The 27861-nt window shown below is 35.9% G+C and overlaps 2 protein-coding genes across 15 annotated transcripts in view; one reads left to right on the top strand and one right to left on the bottom strand.

The window, feature by feature from the left end:
• NCAPG (non-SMC condensin I complex subunit G) overlaps nt 1-14487 on the top strand; it is a 46177-nt gene extending 31690 nt beyond the window's left edge. Inside the window, exons 15-21 of the mRNA XM_069593766.1 lie at nt 7959-8140; nt 8410-8584; nt 10772-10933; nt 11192-11330; nt 11671-11754; nt 13328-13403; nt 14272-14487. Coding sequence (XP_069449867.1) covers nt 7959-8140; nt 8410-8584; nt 10772-10933; nt 11192-11330; nt 11671-11754; nt 13328-13403; nt 14272-14395 — 942 coding nt within the window. The 3' untranslated portion in view covers nt 14396-14487. The remainder of the gene's footprint in view (nt 1-7958; nt 8141-8409; nt 8585-10771; nt 10934-11191; nt 11331-11670; nt 11755-13327; nt 13404-14271) is intronic.
• A 1253-nt stretch (nt 14488-15740) lies between these two features.
• The window catches only part of LCORL (ligand dependent nuclear receptor corepressor like), a 170199-nt gene continuing 158078 nt past the window's right edge, over nt 15741-27861 (bottom strand). For 11 of the 14 annotated variants that reach the window (XR_011446609.1, XM_069593753.1, XM_069593755.1 and 8 more), the window contains one exon: nt 16607-16863. Coding sequence is in view for 3 of the 14 variants with exons in the window: in XM_070292451.1 (XP_070148552.1) it covers nt 16683-16863 (181 nt within the window). In the remaining 11 variants the exon portion in view is untranslated. Of the gene's footprint in view, nt 16864-27861 lie in introns of all 14 variants that reach the window. The other 3 variants (XM_069593754.1, XM_070292452.1, XM_070292451.1) reach the window with 1 other exon arrangement.

The following is a 27861-nucleotide window of genomic DNA, read 5'->3' on the forward strand; positions in this document are numbered from 1 at the left end:
CATTTTTGAGTTAATCTTTTGCTTGTGGTACAAGGTATGATCAGTTGTTGCTGGTTTTTTTTTTTTTTTTGCATAGAAGTATTCAGGTTTCTTCTAGCACCATACAGCATGTGGGATCTTAGTTACCCCGAGCAGGGATCAAATCCATGCCCCCTGCGTTGGAAGGTGGAATCTTAACCACTGGATCACCAGGGAATTCCCTCATTTTACTTTTGTTTTGTATTTTCCTGGTGATTAGTGGTATTGAGCACCTTTTCATGTGCCTGTCAGCCATTTGTATATCTTCTTTCAAAAAATGTTTATCAATTCCTCTGCTCATTTTTTTAAAATTTTATTTTTAATTGAAGGATAATTGCTTTACAGTATTGCATTGGTTTCTGCCGAACATCAACGTGAATCTGCCAGATGTACCCATGTCCCATCCCACTTGAATTTCCCTCCCACCTCCCACCCTATCCCACCCCTCTAGATTGTTACTGAACCCTAGTTTGAGTTCCCTGAGTCATACAGCAAATTCCCATTGACTATTTTATATATGGTGATGTATGTGTCCATGTTACTCTCACCACACCTCCTACCCTCTCCTTCTCCCCACCTAGCCATGTGCATAAGTCTGTTCTTAATGTCTGTGTCTCCACTGCTGCTCTGCAAATAGGTTCATCAGTGCCATCTTTCTAGATTCCATATATATGCATTAGTATTCGATAATTGTTTTTCTCTTTTTGACTTACTTCACTTTGTATAATAGGCTCTAGCTTCATCCACCTCATTAGGACTGACTCAAGTATGTTCCTTTTTATGGCTGAGTAATATTCCATCATATACTTATATATATATTATATATATATATATATATATATATATATATAGAGAGAGAGAGAGAGAGCGCATGCGTGTGCGTGCGAGAGCACAGATTCTTTATCCATTCATCTGTCGATGGACATCTAGGTTTCTTCCATGTCCTAGCTATTGCATATAGAGCTGCAGTAAACATTGGGTTACATGTGTCTTTCACTTTTGGTTTCCTCAGGATATATGCCTAGTAATGGGATTGCTGAGTCATATGGTGATTTTATTCCTAGTTTTTTAAGGAGTCTCCATACTTTTCTCCATAGTGGCTGTATCAATTTATATTCCCACCAACAGTGCAGGAAGGTTCCCTTTTCTCCACACCCTCTGTAGCATTTATTGTTTGTAGATTTTTTGATGATGGCCATTCCTGACCGCTATGAGGTAATATCTCATTGTAGTCCTGATTTGCATTTCTCCAATAATGAATGATGTTAAACATCTTTTCATGTATTTGTTAGACATCTGCATGTCTTTGGAGAAATGTCTGTTTAGGTCTTTTGCCCATTTTTTGATTGATTGTTTTGGTTGTTATTGATTTGTATGAGCTGCTTGTATATTTTTGAGATTAATCCTTTGTCAGTTCTTTCATTTACTGTTATTTATTCCCCATTCTCAAGGTTGTCTTTTCACTTTGTTTATAGTTTCCTTTGCTGTGCAAAAGCTTTTAAATTTAATTAGGTCCTACGTGTTTATTTTTTTTTAATTTCCATTACTCTGGTGGGTCATAGAAGATCTTGCTGTGATTTATGTCAGTGTTGTGCCTGTGTTTTCCTCTAGGAATTTTATAGTTTCTGGTCTTACATTTAGGTCTTTAATCCATTTTGAGTCTTATCTTTGTGTATGGTGTTAGGAACTGTTCTAATTTCATTTTTTTTCAAGTAGCTGTCCAGTTTTCCCAGCATCACTTACTGAAGAGACTCTCTTTGCCGCATTGTATATTCTTTCCTCCTTTGTCAAAAATAAGGAATCCATAGGTGCATGGGATTACCTCTGGGCTTTCCGTCTTGTTCCATTTGTTTGTATTTCTTTTTTTTGTGCCAGTACGGTCTTGATGACTATAGCTTTGTAGTATAATCTGAAGTCAGAAAGGTTGAACCAACGCCCCCTGCAGTAGAAGGTGGAGTCTTGACAACTGGACTTAGCCGCCGGGAAGGCGGACCACCAGGGAACAACAATTAATCAAATTGTTGGTTTTGCTATTGAGTTGTAGTAGAGTTCTTTACATATAATTTTGGATATTAATCCTTTATCAGATATATGATTTGTGAATATTTTCTCCCATTCCATAGGCTGTCTTTTAATTTTGTTGATGATTTCCTTTGCTGTGGAGATGATTTTCAGTTTGATATAGTCCCACTTGTTTATTTTTGCTTTTGTCGCCTATATTAAGGAGCTTACTACCCTCTGTTTTTTCTGTAGGAATTTCATGGTTTCATATGGTAATTTCTTTAATTTTTTGAGGACCTGCCAAACTGTTTTTCATAGCAGCTAAACTACTTTACATTCCCAGTGTCCAACAATGAACAGGGGTTCCATCCTTATCAACACTTGTTATTTTAAACAATTTTATTGTTTGTTATTAAAATTAATATGAGAAAATTGTTATTGTAATTTTCAGCTATTTTAGTAGATTGGATTGGCACCTCACTGTAGTTTTGAATTAAATTACCCTATGACTAGTGATGAGTATCTCCCTGTGCCTTTTGGCTATTTGTATGCCTTGTTTAGAGAAATATCTATTCACATCCTTTGCCCATTTTTAGATTGGGCTTTTTACTTTGTTAATAATGTTCTTAGATTTTTATGAAGTTTTAGGTTTCCATGAAGACTAATTCATCTTTTGTTGCTTGTGCTTTTGGTGTTTTGTCTAAGACTACACTGTCTAATCAGAAGCCATGAAAGTTTATCCTTTTATTTTCTTCTAAAAGTTTTACTTCTTTAGCTTTTGATTTAGATGTATTGGTGCATTTTCAGGTAATATCTCAGTAGGTGGTGTGAGGTAGAAGTCCAGTTTCATTGGTTTAACTGTGGGCATCCAGTTGTCTCAGCACCATTAGTTGAAGAGATTATTCTTTTCCTACTGAATTGTTTTAGCACCATTGTGGAGGATCAGAGAGTCAATTGATCATCAGTATATGGGTTTATTTCTGGATTCTCCGTTCTTTTTCATTGTCTGTCCATCCTGAGCCAGTACCAAACTCTCTTGATTCATGTAACTTCACAGTAAGTTTTGAAACCAGGGAGTTGAGTTTTCCAACTTCAGCTCATTATTTTCAGTATTGTTTTGGCTATTTGAAGTACCTTAAAGTTCTTATGAATTTGAGGATTGACTTTTTCATTTCTGCAAAAAAGTCTGTTGGAATTCTGATAGTGATTGTATTGAATATATGTAGATTGCATTGGGGCAGTATTGCTATCTTAATGTTTTCCAATCCATTAATTCAAATGTCTTTACTTCTATTTAGGTTGTCTTTGATTTCTTTCAAAAATGTTAGTATATAGGTGTCTGGGTCCATGTTTTTTACTTCCTTGGTTAAATTTATTCCTGTATATTTTATTTTGGGTGCTATTGTAAATGGAATTATTTTCTTAATTTCTTGTTTGGATTGTTCATTCATGTTGTATAGAAACTCAGCTGTATCTTTGTGTGTGGATTGATTTAAGTTTGTATCATGCAACTTTGCTGCATTCATTTGCTAACTCTTGTAGTTTCTCTGTGTGTTTATTCTTTGGCATTTCCTCTCTAAGATCAAGTTATCTGTGAAGAGACAGCTTTAATTCTTCCTTTTCAATTTGAATATCTTTTCTTTCTTTTTCTGGTCTAATTGTTCTGGCTAGAACTTGCTGTACAGTCTTGAATAGCAGTGGTTAAAAAAGGCATCCTTATCCTGTTTCTGATCTCAGGGCGAAAGTTTTCAGTCTTTGTTGACTATAATGTGGATTCTTCATAAATGCCCTTTATCGTTTTAAAGAAATTCTATTTTTATTTCTCTGAGGTTTTTTCCCCTAACCATAAAAGCATGTCTAATTTTGTCAAATGATTTTTCTCTGTGAGTTGAAACGTTCATGTGATTTTTTTTTTTTTAATTGCTGTGGTACATTATAATGCTTCATTTTCTTATATTGAACCACCCTTGCATTCTTTGGATAAATCTCACTGAGTTATGTTGTATAATCTTTTTAATATGTTGTTTGTTTTGATTTGCTAGTAATTTGGTAAAGATTTTTTACATTGGTATTCATAAGGGAAATTAATCTATAGTTTCCTTGCATTGTCTTTGTGTGCCGGGTGTCAGGGTGATATTGACCTCATAAATTGAGATAGGAATTGTTTTCTCTTCTTCTTTTTTTTAGGAAGACTTTGAGAAAGATTGCTGTCAGTTCTTTAAATATTTGGTAAAATTTATCAGTGAACACATCTAGTCTTAGAGTTTTCTTTTGGAGAAGTTTCTGATTTACTTATTCAATCTATGTATTTTTTTACTGGTGTATTCAGATTTTCTATTTTTTAAGCCCCTTTGGCAATTTGTGTGTTTCTAGGATGTGGTTCATTTCCTCTAGGTTGTTTAATTTGTTGATATTCAGTTCTTAGTATTATGTTTATAGTCCTTTTTATTTCTGTAAGGCCAGTTGTAATGTTCTGCTTTCATTTCTGATTTTAGTTACTTGCCTCTTTTTTTTGTCAATATAACTAAAGGTTTTTCAAGTGTGTTGATCTTTTCAAAGAACCAACTTCCAGTTTCATTGAGTTTGTTTTTCCCTCTAATTTTCTGTCTCTTTTTTTTAGTTCTCTAAGATGTAAAGTTAGCTTATTGGTTTTAGATTTTTTTTTTTAATGTAGACATTTACTGCTATAAATTTTCCTCTGAACACTTTGGTGCATATCAAAAGTTTCTGTGTTTTTTATTTTTATTCATCTATTTAAGTAGTTTCTAATTTTCATTTTGATGACTACTTTGACCTGTTGGTGTGTAAGAAGAATATATTGTTTAATTTACATACTTGTGAATTTTACAGTTTTCTTTTGTTACGCTTTTCAGTGTTTTCCATTGTAGTTGGAGAAGATACTTTGTTTGATGTCATTCTTTATGAGTTTGTTGAGACTGGTTTTGAGTCTAATACAGGCTCTATTCTTGAGAATGTTCCAGTGCACTTCAGAAGACTGTGTAGTCTACTGTTGTTGGGGGGAGTGTTTTGTATGTTTGGTAGGTTTATGGTGTTAAGTCCTCTACTTCCTTATTGGTCTTTCCAGCTGTTCTATTCATTATGGAAAGTGGCATATTAACGTCTTCAGTTATTATTTTCGAGCTGTCTTCTGCCTACAGTTCCATCAATGTATTCCAGATGTTTTGGGGCTCTGTTTTATGTTTATAAGTATCTTTTTGATGAGTTGACCTTTTTAAAATTAATATTTAATGTAACAGTTTTTGACATCACATTTTGACTATAAGTTGGTGGAAATAAGTCCTTATTAGTATTTTCTTAAGTTTTAAGTCACTAGCCAAGTGATAAGACTGACTTCTTGTTGGGACTTATCCAGTGCTGTGGGTTTGCTGACATTGTGTAGATGGAAAACTATTGAACAGGAACACTGTTTGACTGTAGATGAATGAGTTTTGTTTTTTGGGTTTTTTTTTTTAAATAGCACAGGTTCATTAATCTCTTTCTGGCTTCACTAGATTCTGTGACTTTGATTTTATTTTTGTCATAACCACTAAAAAATCTTGACTTTCTTAATTGTCCTCTGGGCCATATACAAGTTTTCTTTACATGCTTTAAAGACCTGCAGTCTTGTCCCAATTCAAATTCCTATGTTAGAAATTTTAAAAAGATGAAAGGCATGCAGCCTTTGGAATTGGAGACTTACAGACTTGTGTTCTGGTAACATCTTTGAATCTTCAATAAGATATTTATTGTCTCTGGACTGTTTCTTTATCTTTGAAATGGGGAAAATGATGTTTATTCAGGCTGGTTCTTTAATTTAGTCAACAAGTATTTCACAGCTATTTATGTGCCAGTAACTATACGGTCTTGAGAATACAGTGCTGGGTGGAACAAAGTATCTGCCCTCATGGTTGTTTTGAGCCCTAAATGAGTTTGTGTGTGGAAAGAACCTGCCAGTACTCTGGCACTTATTAATCTTATCAACCTCTATATTTTTCTCTTCATTTTTGAGTTTTGAAAAAATTTCTGAAATAATTTCTGTATTTTCTCATTCCACTGTTTTCCCTTCTGTCCCTTCTAGTTTAGACTTGTCTTTCATTCCCGGATTATGGCCTATCAACATTGTTGTTCAGTTGCTCTGTCGTGTCTGACTCTTTGTGACCCTATGGGACTGCAGCACACCAGGCTTCCCTGTCCATCACCGACTCCTGGAGCTTGCTCAAGCTCATGTCCATTGAATCAGTGATGCCATCCAACCATCTCATCCTCTGTTATCCTCTTCTCCTCCGGCTTTCAGTCTTTCCCAGCATCAGGGTCTTTTCCAGTGAGTCAGGTCTTTGCATCAGTTGGGCAAACTATTGGAGCTTCAGCTTCAGTCCTTCCAGGGAATATTCAGGATTGAATTCCTTTTGGATTGACTGGTTTGATCTCCTTGCAGTTAAGGGACTCTCAAGCGTCTTCTCTAACACCACAGCTCAAAAGTGTCAATTCTTCAGTGCTCAGCTTTCTTTATGGTCCTACTCTTAAATCCACACAACTACTGGAAAAATCATAGCTTTGACTATATGGACCTTTGTAGGCAAAGAAATGTGTCTGCTTTTTAATATGCTGTCTAGGTTGGTCATAGCTTTTCTTCCAAGGAGCAATTGTCTTTTTAATATTATGGCTGTAGTCACACCTATAATGATTTTGAAGCCCAAAAAGATAAAGTCTGTCACTGTTCCCATTGTTTCCCCATTTATTTGCCATGAGGTGTTGGGACTGGATGCCATGATATTCATTTTTTGAATGTTGAGTTTTAAGTCAGCTTTTTCATTGTCCTCTTTCTCTTTCATCAAGTGGCTCTTTAGTTCCTCTGTTTTTTGTTTTTTGTTTTTTTTTGGCATAAAGGTGGTGTCATCTGTGTATCTGAGGTTTTTGATATTTCTCCCGGCAGTCTTGATCCCAGCTTGTGCTTCATCCAGCCCAACATTTTGTATGATGTAGTCTGCATATACGTCACAGAATCTAGTTAAATAATCTATGACCTGTCAACATTATTTTTTTGAAATCTCATTTGTCTAAGTACTCTTTCAAAAATCTTCAACGATATCCTACCTCATTGAGGGTGAATTTCTTTACCTAACTTTCAAGGTCTCTCTAATCTGATTGCTAAGAAAACTTACTTTCTATCTGTAGTAAAAATAATCACTGACATTTGTTAAGGGTTTACTGTGTGGATGGCACTTCTAAGAGTTTTACATATATTCTTTGTTTTTTGTTGTAAGTACTTCTGTTATCCCATTTTTTATATATGAAAAAAGTGAGGCACAAAGAAGTTAAGTAATACGCATAAGATCAGATCATGCAACTAGGAAGTATCAGAGGCTTGAATCTAATTCAGGCTCAATAGCCAGTATTTTAAACTACTACTCTTTCATACCCGTATCTCTGTTTGAATACCACTACCTCTTTTTCATTTTTTTCTCTAGTTTTGTTTTGGTTACCCTTTTTAAGCAATGCCTTTTTCTTTTTGTGTACTTTCTATTCACATTTTACCTGTTATTCACACATATTGCCACTCCTGCCTGTGGAACTTTCATTTATAGACACCGTCTCTGATGGTAGAGACTGTTGTTGAAAGTTTTCTATATCTTAGCACCATGATAATTGTTTAATACATATGGTTTTGGTTTCTGGTTTCACAGTATTACCTTTTGGTTCTTTCTGTTCTTCTGAAGAGTTGAAAGGGAATTTATAGCTAGACTAATAGTTCGTCACATAGCCTTAACCTAAAAAGAAGAAATAAAATCCTCTTATGTACCTTTAAATAATCATAATAACGTGAATACTTTTGGATAAATTTATATAAAAGTACTGTAGGATGGGCTACAATGTAAGGCCTAAAAGGGAAGTATTAATACAAATAAAAATTTTCTTCTAATGAAAGTCATTTTTAATAGGTGTCTGAACTCAGGACAGGAGCTGCAGAAGGACTAGCCAAGCTGATGTTCTCTGGACTCTTGGTCAGCAGCAGGATTCTTTCTCATCTTGTCTTGTTATGGTACAATCCTGTGACTGAAGAGGATGTTCGACTTCGACATTGCCTAGGCGTGTTCTTCCCCATGTTTGCTTATGCAAGCAGGTATTTAGTCATATTGATAAACCAAAGTCTAGCTTGAAATTGAATCCAGGCTCCTCATGAGTCGTATTTATAGTATTTTGCTGTTAGTTTTCTTTTTCTTCAGTGGTAAATGAGAAGAATTTACCTAGATTCTATCTACCTGAATTATTTGGCACTGTCCTAGATAAACATGTACTATATCTTGATAGGGTGAATTTTGCATATAATGTTGTTTTTAAAGAATCATTTGCTTTTTCTTTGCTAACTTACCTTGAATTGTTTTTCAATAGGACTAACCAGGAATGTTTTGAAGAAGCCTTTCTTCCAACTCTGCAAACACTGGCCAATGCCCCTGCATCTTCTCCTCTAGCTGAAATAGATATCACTAATGTTGCTGAGTTACTTGTAGATTTGACAAGACCAAGTGGGTTAAATCCTCAGGCCAAGAATTCCCAAGATTATCAGGTGGGTGAGTATATTAGCCTATGGATGGTAAGGGTAGTAACTAGCATGCAGGTCACTGTTGTTTTGGTAAAATAATCCTTCTGATAGTTTCTTTAAAATAGAGAGGCTGCATATTGATCTTAAGATTTCTGGTGTATGTGGTAGTACATAACACTAAGAAAAGAAAAATGTCTTTTGCAACTGTGTCGGTGGACCTAGAGGGTATTTTGTCTTAAATAATTTGTCTGAAATAATTCGGACAAAGACAAATACTCTGTTAATTACTTATTTGTGGAATCTAACAAAAAGAACGAATATGACAAAACAAACGGATATAAAGTAGAGACTAGTGGTTATCAGAGAGGAGAGGGAAGGGATAAAATAGAGATAAGGGATTAAGAGACACAGACTACTATTTATAAAATAAACTACCAGGATATACTGTACAGCACAGGGAAATGTAGCCATTATTTGAAAATAATTTGAAATGGAGTATGATCTATAAAAATAATGAATAACTGTCATGCACCTAAAACTAATATAATGTTGCAAATTCACTACATTTTAATTAAAAAAGGCCTTTTGGGAAATGGGGAGATATCATATAAAAATAAAAGTGCTAACAGTTTTGCTACTGAATGGAAATTTCCAACAATTCATCATTTTTACCATCCCCTCCCCACCTCGTGCTGGCTGTTACTCATTCTGAATAATGACCTGTATGTAGAGCTCACTGAGTGCTCAATTATTGATTTACCTGCTATGTTTCTGATACAAGGAAGAGGAATTCAAAGGATGAAACTCACCTGAAGCTTAGTTTTGTTTTTAATTTAGAGAAGATACAGTTAGTGCATACTCTCCCACAAATTAAATGTAAGCTGGTTTTTAACCCTTTAATATCATTTGATCAAACATTCACCATATTGAAAGTTAATGTGTTATGAATTATTTCAGATGTCAGCGTATTAAGTTGAAGGTATTGGTCTTCTGTTTTAATTGATATTTTAGTTTTTGATATTTAGTGACAGCATACCTCATTTGAGTTACTAAGTTACATGTTATTAGAAAGAAGATTACAAAAATTAAGACAATATAGTAAGGGTCAGTGATATAGCTAAGTGCTTTAGAAGATGGCAGGTTTCATGTGGTTTGGATGATAAGTTCAGCATTACTGGTTTTAAATCTGACTGAATAAAATTCACTTAGGCTTTGTTTGGATTTGAGGAGTGATTTGGATAGAGAAAAAGACTCAGTGCAGGTGATCAAATGTAGTTGGTTTTACAAGTCATGTTGGGGAACTGTGGAAAAATCTTTACAGCTAAGGATCCTGAATAGGCCTTTTAGGGGAGAACATTAGGATAGGGAATTTGGAGTTGACTCTATTTGCAGGGAGTATAATGAAAGGCTTAATGGGATAACAGTCATTATTGGGAAGATTAATTTGATTGTCAATTTCATTAGGTATGGTGAGTTGGTAAGAGGAATAGAGAATAAAGAGAGCAGTTAAAAAATTAGTTTTAGGAAATAAATGCTTATAGAAAGAGAATAGAAAGTAATAGTGAAAAGTAGTAGAAATTGATATAGAAAAAAAGTTGCTGGTACAGAAGCCTAGCAGAAAGAGCTTTGTTTGAGGCGGGGGAGTTGGAAGAATCCAAGGTAACTCTGAGGTCCTAGGTATGGGTGACAGAAGACCTCAAGAGCCTGTTGACGTCAGGGTGCACTCTGATGAGCAGCATCCTGGAGGAGTGAAGGGAATAGATTGGGCAGAGGGAGAGATGGAACTGTCATGCAGTCTGAGGGCCTCAGCCGATCTCACAGGAAGTTCCAGAATTGGCATTGTTCTTTGGTTTGTCCGAAATTGAGATAAGGCTGGGCTGTTGTACCTACACATCTACCAGTTACTGAATGTGGATTAGCCCTTGGGGAGGCAGTGTGACCTTAAGCAAAGCCCATTGTCTTCAGCCTGGTTCAGTCTACCCTGGGAACCTTTAACCTTTAAAACTCATGGTAGCCTGGAGAGTGAATGGTTCAGTACGCATTGTACCACAGCATCTGCTATAAGAAGGGGAGCTCACGTGGGGAGGACTATGTTAATTTTGTTTTAGGCATTTTGGGATTATGACAAGATCATTAGCTGGAAATGATATGTAGGACTGTATTATAAAGATACCATTTCAATTTACCAGTATTTTTCTCTTGATTTGCCAGGCCTTAACAGTTCATGACAATCTGGCTATGAAAATTTGCAATGAGATCCTAACATGTCCATATTCACCAGAAGTTCGGGTCTATACGAAAGCTTTGAGTTCTTTAGAACTCAGCAGCGAACTTGCTAAAGATCTTCTGGTTGTGTTGAATGAGATTCTGGAGGTAAGTAGTTTCTAGTCACTCTTAATGTGTATATATTTTTTTAAATCAAAGTAGAATTTACATTCTATTAAATTTATACACACATTAGTATTTGGTGCTCATTTCTTGAAGTAAATATTTCCTTCAAAATTTAATAGAATTTTTAGAATGCTTTATTAATTTTATCATTATATAGTTTTTTAAAAGGTTAGAAAATGCTGCATTAAAAAATATGCTGCATAAAAAAATGCTGTATAAAAATTTTTTTTTCTATTATAGCAAGTAAAAGATAGAACATGTCTAAGAGCTTTGGAGAAAATCAAGATTCAGTTAGAAAAAGGAATGAAAGAACATAGTGACCAAGCTGTAGCAGCACAGGATGACATCACAGCTATGACTGTTCTTCAGAGTGAAGATGGTAACGATATAGTAACCTGAGTATTAAGATTCTCCTCCTCTAACATCTAAGTGATAGATGTCAGAAATGGAAGTTTTTCTAATTAAATTCACTTGGGAAAGTGTATTAATATTACTGATAAGTGTTTATTGTACTTGCATAGATTTTTTGTGTACATTTCTCACCATAATACCATGCCTGCTATGTTCCTAAGAGTTTTGCTTGGTTATTTTCCAGTGTTCACACTTAGAACATTTATTTATGGTACATTTTTCAGTAGCTGCTGTGGGGACTGATTGTCACTGACTTGCTCATATTTTATGAGGCTTTTTTTTAATAATTGTATTATTTCCTTTAATAGAAAAGAATAAAGATGTATACATAACTCCTGTCAAGGAAGTAAAAGCAACTGGAGTGAAATCCACTCAGCAAAAGACCAACAGAGGTAATAACATGGATTGTCTAACTTTACAACTTTTCAGTTTTGTTATCAAATGAAATACTTGGTTTCCTTAGTTAAGTGTAAAGATTTTTCAGTGTCTTACATATCCTTAAATATCTTTTTGATTTGTTTCAGCTTATATTAGGTTTTACTTTGTGTCTAAAAGTAATATCTGTTGCTTCAAGTGCTCTTGATTGAAAGAAGTATGATGCAAAAGATCTGTTGCAAAGGGCTGTTTGGGTTAAACTAAGATTTATTTATATTATCAGTTTGTTGTCTGTCCTTTACATGATAAAGCATTTTTGTCCTTTTTATCCTCCTAGTATTTTTCTGGGCTTCTATTTTCCTTTTATTTCATATTTTCCCAACATAATTTATTTTCCAAGGGATATCCAACAATAAGGGTTTTGTTGGAATAAAGTAAATGTTGACTGTTTAGGGGTCACTTAGAAAAAAAATCTGAAAATCAAGGTCTTTTTAATCTTTTATTATTTTCTTATTACAAAAGCAATGCATGCTTGTTACAGAAGAATCAGAAAACACATCCAAGCAAACTAAAGAATGCTAATAATTCCATTCATGAGTCAACCATTTAAAAAAAAATTTTTTTTTTGAAGCCCTTTTCTATTAAGATTTAATTATTTCTAAATGAAATCTGGCCATGATATTGTTTTGGAGCCAGTTATTTGAATGCTGATTGCTAGATATTGTTCCATATTAGTCCCATATTGTTGGATGTTTTCTTGGGGATAACTGCGTTAGAAGTTTACAAACAAATACGTAATGTTGGAAGAAAACAAAAGAAAAAGTCTCACTCAAATAAGTATGGTATATAAATTTCAATCAGATGACCATACTGAATAATTTGGCTTTGATCAGATTGCTTTTAGTCAGATATACTACAAGAATTCCACCTATTTTTTTTAATAGCTCCAATTTCATTTATGTATGGTATTTTATTATCATAAATGAGGATCATCAGAGGCCACTTTACTTTGTAACTTTGTAAATTTCTATCAGGTAGAATTTTTGTAACCTCCTCCAGCATATAAAGGCTTTAATTTTATTCCAAAATGTTTTAGGGCACACATTTGAATTGACCTTGTAGTTTGAATATTTTAATATTCAAATTTGAATATTTTGAATATTTTCTTGTAAAATTTAAATATTTTACAAGAAACCATATCTTACTGATTAAAGTTCTATTTCTTTAGGACCTGTTTTATGGGCTTAATCTATACTTCTGACCTTATCATTAGGTCTACATATACCTTGTGCCATAAAGGGTACACTCTTTATGTAGCATTTTTCACATGCTTCTTTTCCCCAAATGAATTTAACAGAATTTGCCTCCGTATAACTCAGTTTCCATCTTTTCCCTTGCCTATTGTCAGAGCTTACATTAGTAAAATTTTAATCTTACTTGGGTTCCATTTCTCTGTGGTATTGGTACTTTGTATCAAGGTGTCTGGGAACCAGGAGGGAAGGGTGTTGAAGAGGGGAAAATAAAGGATGGGTAGTTGAGAAAATAGGTTTAAAATGAGCAATTGATAATGAGTTATATACTGTCTTTAAGGACGGAGAAAAGTGATAGCTTCAGCTAGAACGAACAGAAGACGTCAGACTGTTGAAGCTGAGGCTAACTCTGAAAGGTATGCCATGTACATCTAGAATATGTCAAGAAGCCCATCTTCATTAAAAAAATTATCTAGAAGTTAAAAAAATTGTAGTTTGCTTATACTGTGAATATATAACAGGATAATCTGAGAATGTATAGCTTTTTAGATTATCCAGGAGTATTTGACTTCCTCTGGTTTGTGTGCTTTTCCTATTGGTTGACATGACTTTTAGTACTATGTAATTATTTTTATGTTCTTTCAAGTTATATTTCCATTTATTCATCTAATTAAAAGATCACATATATATGACATCTCTGAATTTGAATTGGCAAACTACTGAGATTCAGATTTGGGTTCTCTACATTTATAATGTTAGAATAATTCTGCCTGTAATTTAGATGGTGTTAGTGGTATAATTTATTTTTGATTTCTGCCAATAAGCCGCTGTTGGAAGCTGAATGTTTACAGCTGTCTTGTGTTCATTCATTCATTCATTCATTCATAGGTAAAATGTATATATTTTCAGTATATAACTTTAAAGGTTTGATTAAATTGAACAAGTATCTTTTGGGGATACTTGCTATTTAGTGTTTTAGGAATTATTTGCCTAAATAAATAGAACTTATTTTTTTCACTACTTGAGTATCCCATAAAATTCTTGGGCAGTTGCTGTGGCTCCTGTTTAATTACAAGCTTCATTATAGAAATTGAAGTTTTTGTTTTTTGCTTTATTCTGTATAATACCAGGTCAGTGTTTCTTGGTTTTGAGATTTTAGTTTTAAGCTCAGTGGAATCAGGATATCAATCACACACTAATAAAATGACAGAAACAAAGTTTTATTTATAAATAAACTGGTTTTAAAGCTTATATTTAAATTGCTGTATTTCAACATCTGTTTAGTGATCATGAAGTTCCAGAACCAGAATCAGAAATGAAGATGAGATTACCAAGACGAGCCAAAACAGCAGCACTAGAAAAAACGAAACTTAACCTTGCACAATTTCTCAATGAAGATACAAGTTAGAAGAAGAAATGATGGAGGTGGAGTCCTTTGAAAAATGGCCTTTAAAATTATGTTCAGTTCTTTGCTTTAATAAAGTTACCCTTGTATGAAAATTAAAGTCTGATTCTTGTAGAAATTCCGGTGTGCGATTTCACATTGTTTTATCCTGTATTGAATCTATAAGGGTGCTTACTACTCCATCTGCTATCAATCAATCATGGATTTAATAAGAAAATAAGGTGGGACTGGGAACCTACCTTTTAACAAGTCTCCCGAATTTTCATGTTTAAAATCATGGCATATGGGCAACATCTAAGTGTAACAACTCGCTGGCTGCTTGCTTTGAGAAACTTGACTTAGCTGTGGCATATCCAAGATAGATAATAACACCTCAGAACACATGTTAAAAATGACATCGTAAGGAAAAATAAAAACACCACAAACTAGCCAGAAACAAGCTTAGTTCCAGGGAAGACTAGTATGATGAACCAGAGTCCCCAGCATCCAAGTTCAACAGTTACATTTTGATAACTTTGTGATCCTTACACTTTAAAATATTTTGATAATGCTACTTGTATGGGTGATTTTTTTTTTCCCCAAAGTGTTTGCATATGAGAGCCCAAGTTTGCTTATGTTATGATGGTTCCTTGGTTAGGGAGATGTTCACATATATGTATTAATGATGGGGTTTTCTGTGTTTGGGATATAACAAAATATTTATTGTGAGTGATTAAAAAATACTAGTAGGAAAAGAATGTGACAGGAAGTTCACTACATACTAACTTATGAGCACTATTTCTTCAACTGTAAATTTATTTACTGAATAAAATTGGCACGTGCCTGACTTAAGAAACTTACTCTGTCAAATCAGTCCTCTTTCCTTGTGTTAATACCCAACAAAACATCTACCCTCTGATAATCCTATTATTCAGAATAGAAATAACCTAACATTGGATCTATTTTAATAAGTGTGCTTTTGTTAAGGTTTATTTCTGAGAGGCCATTTCTTTAAGGTGATGTTCTCTGATGGAGCTGAAGTTAAGACTGCTGTGCTTTTTTGGGCCAGATTGCTACGTTACATATGTATATATGCTTTATACAACTTAGAAATATAAAAGGAGCCCAGAAGTTACAAAGAATGCTTATTAAGCTAAAAGGAAAATGAAGATATGGTGGTGATATAAAAACAGTGAAAAACAGATGATTGTTTTTCATTCTGTTGGCTGTCTTCCTGTGCTTCAAATTCTTTATGTAAGCCTTTGTTGTTAGATCCCTGTCATTTAAAAAATTTGGGGGGGGGTGGGCTAGGTAGGGATAAATAAGGTCTTAAAAGGTATGCCATAAGTAAAAGTCTTCAGAATCTCAATAAATGAAATCCCTTTTAATCCATAGCTATCCAAAGGGAAGCAGCCATATTCTTACATACTTACATGGACCACCATACCACAGCTTGCTTTCTCTGGCATGGGAAAAATAAGCATCAAACTTTGAGTATTCTTACTATTCAAGTTTTAGACACAATCACATAAGCCAATGATGAAGCTATGCTTTGCACTACTAAAGGAATATTATCCTCATTTTAGGACATCCCTTTACACTTTAAAATAAAGGGCTAGAATACAATAAAATCAATAGATGTAAATCCATTGACCATTTTTCATTCAAAACTGATAACTTACAAAAAACCAAACAGTATTCTTATCTGCAAGAGGCACAGATGATATGCTGAAGAGTAAACATGCAGTTGTGCCATTGCTCTTAAAGCCCACAGACTTCATAGGTTTAAAAGTACAGAGAAATAACTGATCAGTTCAGACTCTCCCTGTGAATGAAACACTTGATGATAAACTATGATCAATTTCCTATACATATATAACTTTGAAAGAGATACTTCTAAGAGATACCTTTTGCCTTTTACCAATTTGCTTCGAGGTAGTTGGTATCCACCTGTTAGACAACCGTTCATGGGTCAGGTCATCAGAAGTCTTTACAGCACTAGCCTTCTAAATTTCACAATGCATTATATATTAAGACTTTGTGTACAGAAATAAAACGGGACAATTATATATTTAGGGTGTAAAAAATTCACAAAATACCATTAAAAAGAGAAACATCAAAATCCATTTGTACTGCAAAATTCCACAATGGTCTGGCATAAAACGTAAAAAATACAAAGAATATAATCAAAATGATTAATAATGATTTTATAGACAAATCACAAGACCAGAAATATTTCAAAATCAATAAATGCTATTGGCAGAAAGAATGTTGATATACAAAATAAAGATAGTGCAAGAAGAACTGCAATCTATTTCTCTTCACTTTTGAGATTTTGGTTATGAACTGTACAGCTTGCTAGAGATGCTGCTGTCAACTTCAGATTCCACTCAATGGGATGATTAAGGCACATCTTAATGGGGCTCAGAGGGCAACTTGCTGTATTCCCATCAGACAAATTCAGTTTCTCATCAGTTTTCACTTGTAGCATGCTGGAAAAGAAAAGGGTAAAGCACTTTAGTTTTGCTTTCATTTCAAAGAAACGATCAACCTTAGAAAACTCAGTATTACTGTTTGGACCTCTAAACAGCATTTTTTTTTTTTTTTTAGCTCCTGCTGCCTTAATGAACTGAATGCAACATAAGTAATTCTGACTCAAATACCCCTGGACAAAAAATAGCATATATGGATTTCATCAGTATCCCTCAGGATATTTGACCTACTGAGCTTGGCATTCAACCCTTTTAACTTTTCCTTTAACTTAACCAAGGATCACAGACACTTTGACACAAGAAGGAATTAACCTCTGTTGAATGCCTACCATATTCTAGGCACATTCACATGCATTATCTCACATTTCATTAACAACCAAGCAAGGCTGGTATACTGTAAGCCCATAAGAGATGATAAAAGTGAGTCACAGAGTTACAGTACAAATAAAATCGAGTTGCAAGGCTGGAGCTGAAATACAGTCCTTGCTCTTTATGCCCGTCTACTAGCTCTCTGATGAGAATCTTCTCTAAAATCACAGACATAACAGTCCAAAGGTAGCTAGCCACTCCACACGTGACACACATGTAATCCCAAGTCTTACGTAATATTAACGAAAGTCAATTCACATCTTCAGATGTGAGTCCTTATGTTTAGAAACAGCTTGATATACATTAGCTCATTTGACACGACTGATGAGTTCAACTGGGCTACATCATTCCTAAGCTTCCTCTAACTGCATGTCAATGATTCTGCCCATCAGTAAAGAGGAGGCTGAGCTGTGTAGTGTAGTGGCTTATTAGAATTGGTAAATGGCAGCAGCATCCAGACTTCGCTAGCAATTTCCTGATCCCTCCTTGCAACTTCAAACAACTGACTCATTTGTCATTCCATAAACCAGAGATTTACCTGTTAAATAGTATTTTAACAACTATCATATTTTCACTGAATTTCCCCCACATTGTTTGTTTCACTGAATGACATGATTTCAATTTTTATAAATAGATATGAAACAAAATGACAGCCTAAAAGACTACCAATCAAAAACAGTAAATCACTTTTTAAAAACAAAACAGAGATATGATTAATGACAGTAATGTTTTTCCTTCCTCCAACGACTGCCAGTCTTCATATTTATTTGTATTTTCAAAACAAAATTTGATGTATGCCTCTTTGAGAAACTAAAGGAAGCTATACAAACACAATGATATTAATTGAGGTATCTTGGTAGGTATGTATATCAGGTATCAAACTCCCAAATAAGAAAACAATGGCATGGATCAACAAATCATGGTCAAAATTTTTTTTTCTTTTTGCTATTTAACAGTATTCATCACAGAGTAATACTCAATAACTATATTATTGTCCTTTTCAATACTTAAAGACAATTTTTTTAAGTTACTTTTTTAGAGAGTAAACTCCAAATTTGGGAACACAAACTCTAGAGGTGCACAAAACTATACAAATGCATGGGAAGAAAATATCAGTCAAGAAAAAGAACTAAATGTTAGTACCCACATACAGATTGACATGTTTAATTAATACATACCTACCAAAAAAGTAACATTCAAAATTTGGGCACCTGTGGTCTACAGAATACTAAGAACAGAACACAGCCCTTACTCAGGCCACAAGTAACATCTGGATTCCTTATTTGATATGGACAGGGCCTTACTTTGGATAAGTACCTCTCTTGTAGCTTCCTCCCGCTTTCACCAAAGTGTGTAGTGTTAAACTAAACCTTTACATTTGTCTATAGCTCCCTATAGTTTTTAAAGCATATTGACTGACTCTCATTAGATAGTCAGAAACAGGCCCGAATAAGGGCAAAGGTTGCCTGCGATGATTATGTAGACAGCTCAGCCTATTTTCAATACTTCAGTAATTTCACTCACCCTAAGACAGAGCCCCTCTCCACCATCTGCATAACAGTTTACAGAACATGTGCATTTGGAAAGTATAAAAGGAAAAAATAATTTTTTAAGTTATGGGAATCCAAATAGTTATTGTGTTTAATGATTAATGATTACAGATAATTCTAAAATATTTTTTTCACATATACAACTCTAATAAACTTGTTTTACTTATTACTGGAGGTATGTGATGGTTCATTTCCGTCATACAGACAATAAGCCAGTCACATTGTAGAAAATAGTGTAATTGAGACAAGTCTAAAAACATCACTTATAAAGCAGTTGCTATATGCCAGGCATTATGCTACAAGTCTTTCTTACACTGACCTCATTCAGTTCTAACAATCATCCACTGAGGCTCAAAGAAGTAAGATGACTGACCCAAGGTCACGAAACTGAGTGAGTCTTCAGGGCCTATGATCTGATGCCTGCATGCTGACTCTTGGGTTGTGATTCTGTCATGATTCTCCCTTCATGTTACTACCTACTTATCTGTTTCTTTAGAATACTTAATTTCCATGTCAGGTCTACAGCCATAACCTTATCCAAGAGACCTATATGTTTACAGCGTGAATTTTCTTTACAGAGGGAGCCACTAGTCATATCTTTTAATTTCTCAGTGTCAGAGGAAAATGTCAGGGCACAGACTGACATGAGAGCCACCATGAGTGTTCTTTAGGTTGAGTTTCAGGGAACACAAGTTACCTTTTCAAAGGAAGAAAGAAGTCTAGCCATATGCATGGATAGGCAACCCTGACATAGGATTTGGAATTTGAATAGTTACTATACTGTCCCGGAAACCACCAAATTTGAATTTATTTAATGCCAGTGGGTGACTGGTTTATTTCCTTCTGGAAATTGTGTCCTCCATTGTTTATTCAGTAAAAAAAAAAAAAAAAAAAATCACTGATAGTTGTTACAGCTCAGCACTATCTTTGAGTCTGGTATCTTCACAAATCTGTCCAAATAACATGAAAGGGCAGAACTAGAGCAGAGAACCTTCATGAAGTAGACAAGTATATTTCCAAGTTTTTGAGTAGTAAGTTACAAAAATGAAGTGACTGGTCTACTGGAATCTAAATTTGATGGTTCTTAGGTTCTACGAGGCCAATATAAGACCCTGCCACAGAGAGAAATGTTTCAGTTCTATATGGCTCTGGCATTGTTCACCATCCAGGTCTGCTGGTAAGTAAAGTTAAATCCTTAACAATATCTACCTAATATATTAGGAATATAAAAGTGTGTGCTAGTATCTGTTTTAAAGGGTTTTGCAGCTTGGTAAGGTGGTGGTGGGTGGGTGGGGGGCAGGGAGGAGGGAGTATTCATAAATTACCAGAATTAAAAGTAGTAAAAGTAAAAGGAGTAACTAAGGACAAAGGGATTACAGAGAAGGGAAAGAGTAATCCTAGAAATGGATTAACATTTGAAATAGGTCTTTAGGGATGAGAATTTTAGGAAATTGGGACAGAGGGAGATTTTAGATCCTGAGTTCTGATCCTAAATCAAATCACTCACCTGCTGAGTGTACACTCCTTAGCCTCTAAGTTTCAATTTAACTGGATAGTAAAGATAGAATACCACATCTTAAGGGTAATGTGATTATTAAATGAATTGATGTAAATAAAGCACCTGGTATAGGGAATGCATGTAATATGCCTGATTGGACACACAGTAAGGAGTCAATAAATGTGAATATTAGTACTGATAACAAAAATCAAAATAAAAAATTACATGTGTGGGGATAAACTATGGCAGATACATGTATAATCTGTTTTTACAATTTTTACTGTATTAGTTTCCCCGGTAATTTAGCAGTAAAGAACCTGCCTGCAGTTCAGGAGACTTGGGTTCGATCCCTGGGTCAGGAAGACACCCCTGGAGAAGGAAATGACAACCCACTTCAGGATTCTTTCCTGGAAAATTCCATGGACAGAGGAGCCTGATGGGCTACAGTCCATGGGGTTGCAAAAGAGTCAGACATGACTTAGCGACTAAACAAGTAATTTGTATGCAACAGGTTAATTTTGAATCTCTGGGCTTAAAGAGGATCAAATGTAAAAAAGCCATAGAGTGTAGCCAGGTAAACATGGTGCACTAGTGAACCATGAGGTTTAAGGTGACCAAATAAATCCTTTCTCTTGTTGGAAAACTCTCTGAGTGTTAGGTTGTACAGCTGTTGTATTTGTTTGTTTTTAAAAGCTGTAATTTATCTGAAGAGTAAAATTTCCTTTTGGTAAGATACTGATGAATTTAAATACTTCGGCAGATTGTTAAAGTGGGAATAAGTCAGCCATTTTTCTGGATTTGCTTTTGGTTTTTTGATATGGTTATCTGAAGGAGGGGAAGAACCAGGTGTTTAAGAGCAAGACCTTGAAAGTCAATAGTCTTAGAATAGAATCCTAGAGTTGCAACTTACTGCTACCAATTTTAGAAAAATTACATTTTCAATAAAAGATCAACACATGGTACACACAGTACGTGCTTACTTAGCGCTACCATGATTAGTAAAGAGCAAACCGAAATAATAAAAAATTGAAAAGAAGACATTTAGAATTTAATCACTTCACTAAGAAGTGAGATATCTACCTGAATTTTTAGCTAAACGAAATGAAGGAAACTGTAGTCATATCAAAGGTACAAAACAAATTCTCTTCAGGATTCAATGAACAGTTTGCATTGCTATGTGATTTAGAAGTGATTCTCAGTCTTGTAGGGATCCCTGAATTTCTTAGTGAACTTGCATATTAGTACAACTGTACCTAAAGCAGTATATTAAATAAGCATTCAAATATCTAGAAACTACATGATTCAGATACCTTTATAAATAAACTAGAAAATGTCAGTACTAATATGAAAGTAAAAGCAATTAGGAAGCTGTTTATCTAAAACAATGCCAATTAACTGTAGAAGATCACAGAACCTGGTACGACGTAAATGTTTTTTGACCCTGTTCCCACAGACCTTCTCAGGAACTTCTCAATGATTATCATCAATGGTTCCAATCCTTTTTCTTAAATATACCATCTGTGGCAGATTAATTAATGACTTCGGTTCTTCATCCATCACTGTATTCACTCTGCCCTATCTATTCGACCAGGCCCTCCCATCCTGACTCACCTATGTGATGTGCACTGGCTTAATGGGATAATAGCAAACATGCTATTTATAAACAGCAAACATGATGCTAGCTGAAGTTGAGAGACTAGACATTTATGTTCACTTTTACACCTCTGCTTCTGCCCTAAGAACATGCCTGGCTGGCTTGCTGGATGACTATGAGAGACACAAGGAGCAGGGCTAAGCTGTTCCACTCAATTGCCAGCTAACCCCAACACACTGGAGGGAGCCCAGCCAATATCCAAAGAACCTCCAGTCACACTTGCCAATCACTGACACGAGTGAAATAAATACTTAATTACTTTGAGCTGATGAGTTTTGGTGTGGTTTGTAAAATGTAGCATTGTTGTGGAAATAAATAATAGACCATCTCTCCTATTTTGGATCCTCACCATCGTGTTTAAACAAGTGCAAGGTCCCTCATTATTTAAAAAAAAAAAACAAAAAACCATGGCTTCACTCAATCTTTTGACCAACCTAGACAGCATATTAAAAAGCAGAGACATTACTTTTCCAACAGTCATGTATGGGTGTGAGAGTTGGACTATAAAGAAAGCTGAGTGCCAAAGAGCTGATGCTCTTGAACTGTGGTGTTGGAGAAAGCTCTTGAGAGTCCCTTGGACTGCAAGGAGATCCAACCAGTCCATGCTAAAGGAAATCAGTCCTGAATATTCACTGGAAAGACTGATGCTGAAGCTGAAACTCCAATACTTTGGCCACCTGCGAAGAACTGATTCATTCGAAAAGACCCTGATGCTGGGAAAGATTGAAGGTGGGAGTAGAAGGGGACAACAGAGGATGAGGTGGCTGTATGGCATCACCGACTCAATGGACATACTGCTGCTGCTAAGTCGCTTCAGTCGTGTCCAACTCTGTGTGACCCTTTGGACTGCAGCCCACCAGGCTCCTCCATCCATGGGATTTTCCAGGCAAGAGTCCTGGAATGGGGTGACGTTGCCGTCTCCCCAGTGGACATGAGTTTGAGTAAACTCCAGGAGTTGGTGATGGACAGGCAGGCCTGGTGTGCTGAAGTCCATGGGGTCGCAAAGAGTCGGACATGACTAAGTGAACTGAACTGAATATTTTTAGTTAGATTACTTTAATAAGCTTTCCTATATTTGCTATCACCATTTTCTATACCTCTTCTTCTTTAACCTTCTCTAACCTAGCTTTCAGGGCTTTTACTCCAGGAAACCAGCACTTACTATAGTCACCAATGTAATAAATCTAACAAAGGATCTTTAGTTTTTGACTTTTTGACTTCTTAACAACATTCAACACTTTCGGCTGTTTCTTCTGCTAGGGACTGGATTATGTACCCCTCCCTTCCCACCACCCCTCCAATCCCCCATCCTCAGATTTCTATTATTAAGAGATATGGGGCCTTTAGGAGTAATTAAGGTGAAATGAAGTCATAGGGTAGGGCCATAATCCAATAATCCCTTAGAAGAAATGGAGTAGCCCTCATAGTCAATAAGAGTCCTAAATGCAGTACTTGGGTGCAATCTCAAAAACAACAGAATGACCTCTGTTCATTTCCAAGGCAAACCATTCAAGTAATCCAAGACAGTAATCCAAGTCTATGCCCCAACCATTAATGCCAAAGAAGCTGAAGTTGAATGGTTCTATGAGGACCTACAAGACCTTCTAGAATGAACACCAAATAAAGATGTCCTTTTCATCATAGGGGACTAGAATGCAAAATTAGGAAGCCAAGACATACCTGGAGTAACAGACAAGTTTGGCTTTGGACTAGAAAATGAAGCAGGGCAAAGGCTAAGAGACTTTTTCCAAGAGAACGCACTGGTCATACCAAGCACCTCTTCCAAAACCACAAGAGATGACTCTACACATGGACATCACCAGATGGTCAATACTGAAATCAGATTGATTATATTATTTGCAGCTGAAGATGGAGAAGCTCTATACAGTCTGCAAAAACAAGACCGGGAGCTGACTGTGGCTCAGATCATGAACTCCTTATTGCCAAATTCAGACTTAAATTGAAGAAAGTAGGGAAAATCATTAGGCCATTCAGATATGACCTAAATCAAATTCCTTATGACTATACAGTGGAAGTGACAAATAGATTCAAGGGATTAGACCTGATAGAATGCCTGAAGAACTATGGACGGAGGTTCATGACACTGTACAGGAGGTGATGATCAAAACCATTCCAAAGAAAAAGAAATTCACCAGTGCAAACTGGTTGTCTGAGAAGGACTTACAAATAGCTGTGAAAAGAAGTGAAAGGCAAAAGAGAGAAAGAAAGATATATCCATCTGAATGCAAAGTTCCGAAGATAAGAAAGGAGTCATAAGAAAGCCTTTCCAAGTAAACAATGCAAAGAAATAGAGGAAAACAATAGAATGGGAAAGACTAGAGATCTCTTCAAGAAAATTAGATACCAAAGGAACATTGCATGCAAAGATGGGCACAATAAAGGACAGAAACAGTATGGACTTAACAGAAGCAAAAGATATTAAGAAGAGGTGGCAAGAATATACAGAAGAACTATACAAAAAAGATCTTCTGCTAGGTCACTTCAGTCATGTCTGACTCTGTGCAACCCCATAGATGATCCAGATAATCACAATGGTGTGATCATTCATCTGGAGCCAAACATCCTGGAGTGCAAAGTCAAGTGGGCCTTAGGAAGCATCACTATGAACAAAGTTAGTGGAGGTGTTGGAATTCCAGCTGAGGTATATCAAATTCTAAAAGATTATTCTGTGAAAGTGCTGCACTCAATATGCCAGCAAATTTGGAAAACACAGCAGTGGCCACAGGACTGGAAAAGGTTTTCATCCCAATCCCAAAGAAGGGCAACGCCAAAGAATGTTCAAACTACCGCAAAATTGCACTCATTTCACATGCTAGTAAAGTAATGCTCAAAATTCTCCAAGCGAGGCTTCAACAATACGTGAATCACGAACTTCCAGATGTTCAAGCTGGATTTAAAAAAGGGAGAGGAACCAGAAGTCAAATTGCCAACATCTGCTGGATCATTGAAAAGCAAGAGAATTCCAGAAAAAATCTACTTCACTGACTATGCCAAAATTTGACTGTGAATCGCAACAACCTGTGGAAAATTCTTTAAGAGATGGAATACCAGACCACCTTACCTGCCTCTTGAGAAGCCTGTATGCAGGTCAAGAAGCAACAGTTACAACCAGACATGGAACAATGGACTGGTTCCAAATTGGGAAAGCAGTAGGTCAAGGCTGTATATTGTCAGCCTGCTTATTTAACTTCTATGCAGAGTACAACATGTGAAATGCCAGGCTGGATGAAGCACAAGCTGGAATCAAGATTGCCAGGAGAAATATCAATAACCTCAGATATGTAGATGACACTACCCTTATGGGAGAAAGTGAAGAGGAACTAAAGAAACCTGATGAAAGTGAAAGAGGAGAGTGAAAAAGCTGGCTTAAAACTCAACATTGAAAAAACGAAGATCATGGCATCCTGTCCCATCACTTCATGGGAAATTGATGGGAAAACAGTGTCAGACTTTATTTTTTGGGGCTCCAAATTCACGGCAGGTGGTGATGCAGCCATGAAGTTAAAAGACGCTTGCTCCTGGGAAGAAGAGCTATGGCCAACCTAGAAAGCATATTTAAAAGCAGAGACATTACTTTGCTGACAAACGTCTGTCTAGTCAAAGCTATGGTTTTTCCAGTAGTCATGTATGGTTGTGAGAGTTGGATCATAAAGAAGGCTGAGTGCTGAAGTATTGATGCTTTTGAACTGTGGTGCTGGAGAAGACTCTAGAGAGTCCCTTGGACAGCAAGAAGATCAAACCAGTCAATCCTAAAGGGAAATCAATCCTGAATATTCATTGGAAGGACTGATACTGAAGCTGAAGCTCCAATACTTTGGCCACCTTATGCAAAGAGCCAACACATTAGAAAAGACCCTGATGCTGGGAAAGATTGAAGGCAGGAACAGAAGGGGATGACGGAAGACAAGATGGTTGGATGGCATCACTGACTCGATGGACATGGGTTTGAGCAAGCTCTGGGAGATGGTGAAGAACAGGGAAGCCTGCTGTGCTGCACTCCATGGGGTTTGCAAAGAGTCAGACATGACTGAACATCAACAACAATAATCCAATAGGACTGATGTTCCTATAGAGAAGGAGACACCAAAGAATGGGAGAGTGTCCTGCAAGCCAGGAAGAGAGCTCTCACCAGAAACAGAACCCTCCAGATCTTAGACTTTGCAGTCTCCAGAACTGAGACAATAAATCTCTATTGTTTAAGTCATGCAGTCCATGTTGTTTTGTTATGGCAGCCTGAGCAGAGTAACATACTCTCTCTTTTTGAAACTCAGTACTGGTTTTCCTCTGCCTCTTCCTGTCAATTCAAGTAGTCATCCCACTCTACCTGGCTAATGCATGTTGCTACTTCTCAAGTTTGAGTCCCAGGCTTTCCTTCCTTTTTTTATACTGTCAGCTCTCATCCATATTCAGTTTCAGTTATCAATGATATTCTAGCTATCTCAATTTTTCTGAGTACTCAACCTAAAGCGGCTTTACAAAAAATCTCCTTGTATCACCTAATTTCATAACACAGATTTTACCACTGCCTTACGTTTTCTGTTTTACACCCTCCAATAAAATACAAGCTTGAAGAAAGTATAAATCCCTGTTGTCTTGCTCAGTATATTATTTTCATCTCCTAGCATATTGCAGCTGGATAAATAATTGTTAAAAAATGAATCTGGGTTATTTTTTTCTAACCATGATGAGGTAACAAGATGAATCTGCCCTCTCACTTTATAAACAGTACACTAAATACATGAAATAATGTTTCTAAGATAAAGGATGACAGAAGTACAGATGACAGTGATTCCTGAAAAAAGGGAAATAAAAGGTGGTAAGTCCTAAAATTTGCTATGGTTTACTGCTTAGAGAGTTTCCAGACTGCAATAAAGGAGGAACCCAAACAGAGCTTGGGAATCTTCCTGAAAAGGGAAGACAGAGTTTAGATGTAGAAGAGTCCAAGGTGACTAGACTCCCTGCAAGTCTGCAGATCAATACTGATCAGACATAAATGTTTCCCAAGGCTGTGAAAAAGACCATTGAGAAGGACCAGATGGAAAATACCTAGAGGCCATATAGGACTGGATATGACTGGTGTTGCCACCAAAAAATGGAACGCCCTCCTAGAACTTGGGTAAGTAGAGTTCCCAGATAGGTGCTGGTGCTGCCTGACTAGTGGAGTAAAATCAGCCACTGAAAGGACGTAAATATGGCTTCTGAGAACCTGCGTGGTCTACCCTTGGCTTACTCTTCAATGTTCAAGGGGCGTCATGCTCCTCCTTCTCTCTTTTGACTCAAGACACACCAGTCACCTCTTATCTAACTCCACGAGGAATACCAAGCCTCATGTTTTTTTTCATAGTCACTTCTTTCTTCCTGGAAAGTCATTCCTCCCCTCCCCATTCTCTGTTGCTTGGCCTAGTTGATGGCTACTCATTCTTCACAGCTCAGTTCAATGGACACTTTTTCAGAGAAGTCTTCCTTTACTTTGCTGACTTGATAAGATCTCCCTATAAGGAATAATCATAGTACCACCTACAAATTAAGAACTTGTAAAATTTGTGTAATTTTTCTCAAATGTCTGCCTCTCCAAACAAAGCTGACCATGAATGGAGTGACATCTGGTTTTGTCCCCCATCACGTTCCATATGACTACCATACTGCCTAGAACACAGGAGACAAAAATTTTTGAAAGAATAAATTAATGGTGTCTATAGATACTGGCTTCTAAAGTCTAGCATTCTATACATTTATATTACACACAAAGAAGCAAACAAATGAATTTTCCAGGTTGCCTAGAAATGGAATTGGAGGGGAATAAAATGAAGCCAAGGTCTTGCTTAAAATTAACAAAAACAAGGAAGAAAAACATGGCAGGATGAAATCATTCAGATACCTGCTCTGCTTTTTTTTGCTGTTGTTGT

This window comes from Ovis canadensis, chromosome 6, assembly GCF_042477335.2.
Source record: "Ovis canadensis isolate MfBH-ARS-UI-01 breed Bighorn chromosome 6, ARS-UI_OviCan_v2, whole genome shotgun sequence".
In the NCBI taxonomy this organism is placed as follows: domain Eukaryota; kingdom Metazoa; phylum Chordata; class Mammalia; order Artiodactyla; family Bovidae; genus Ovis; species Ovis canadensis.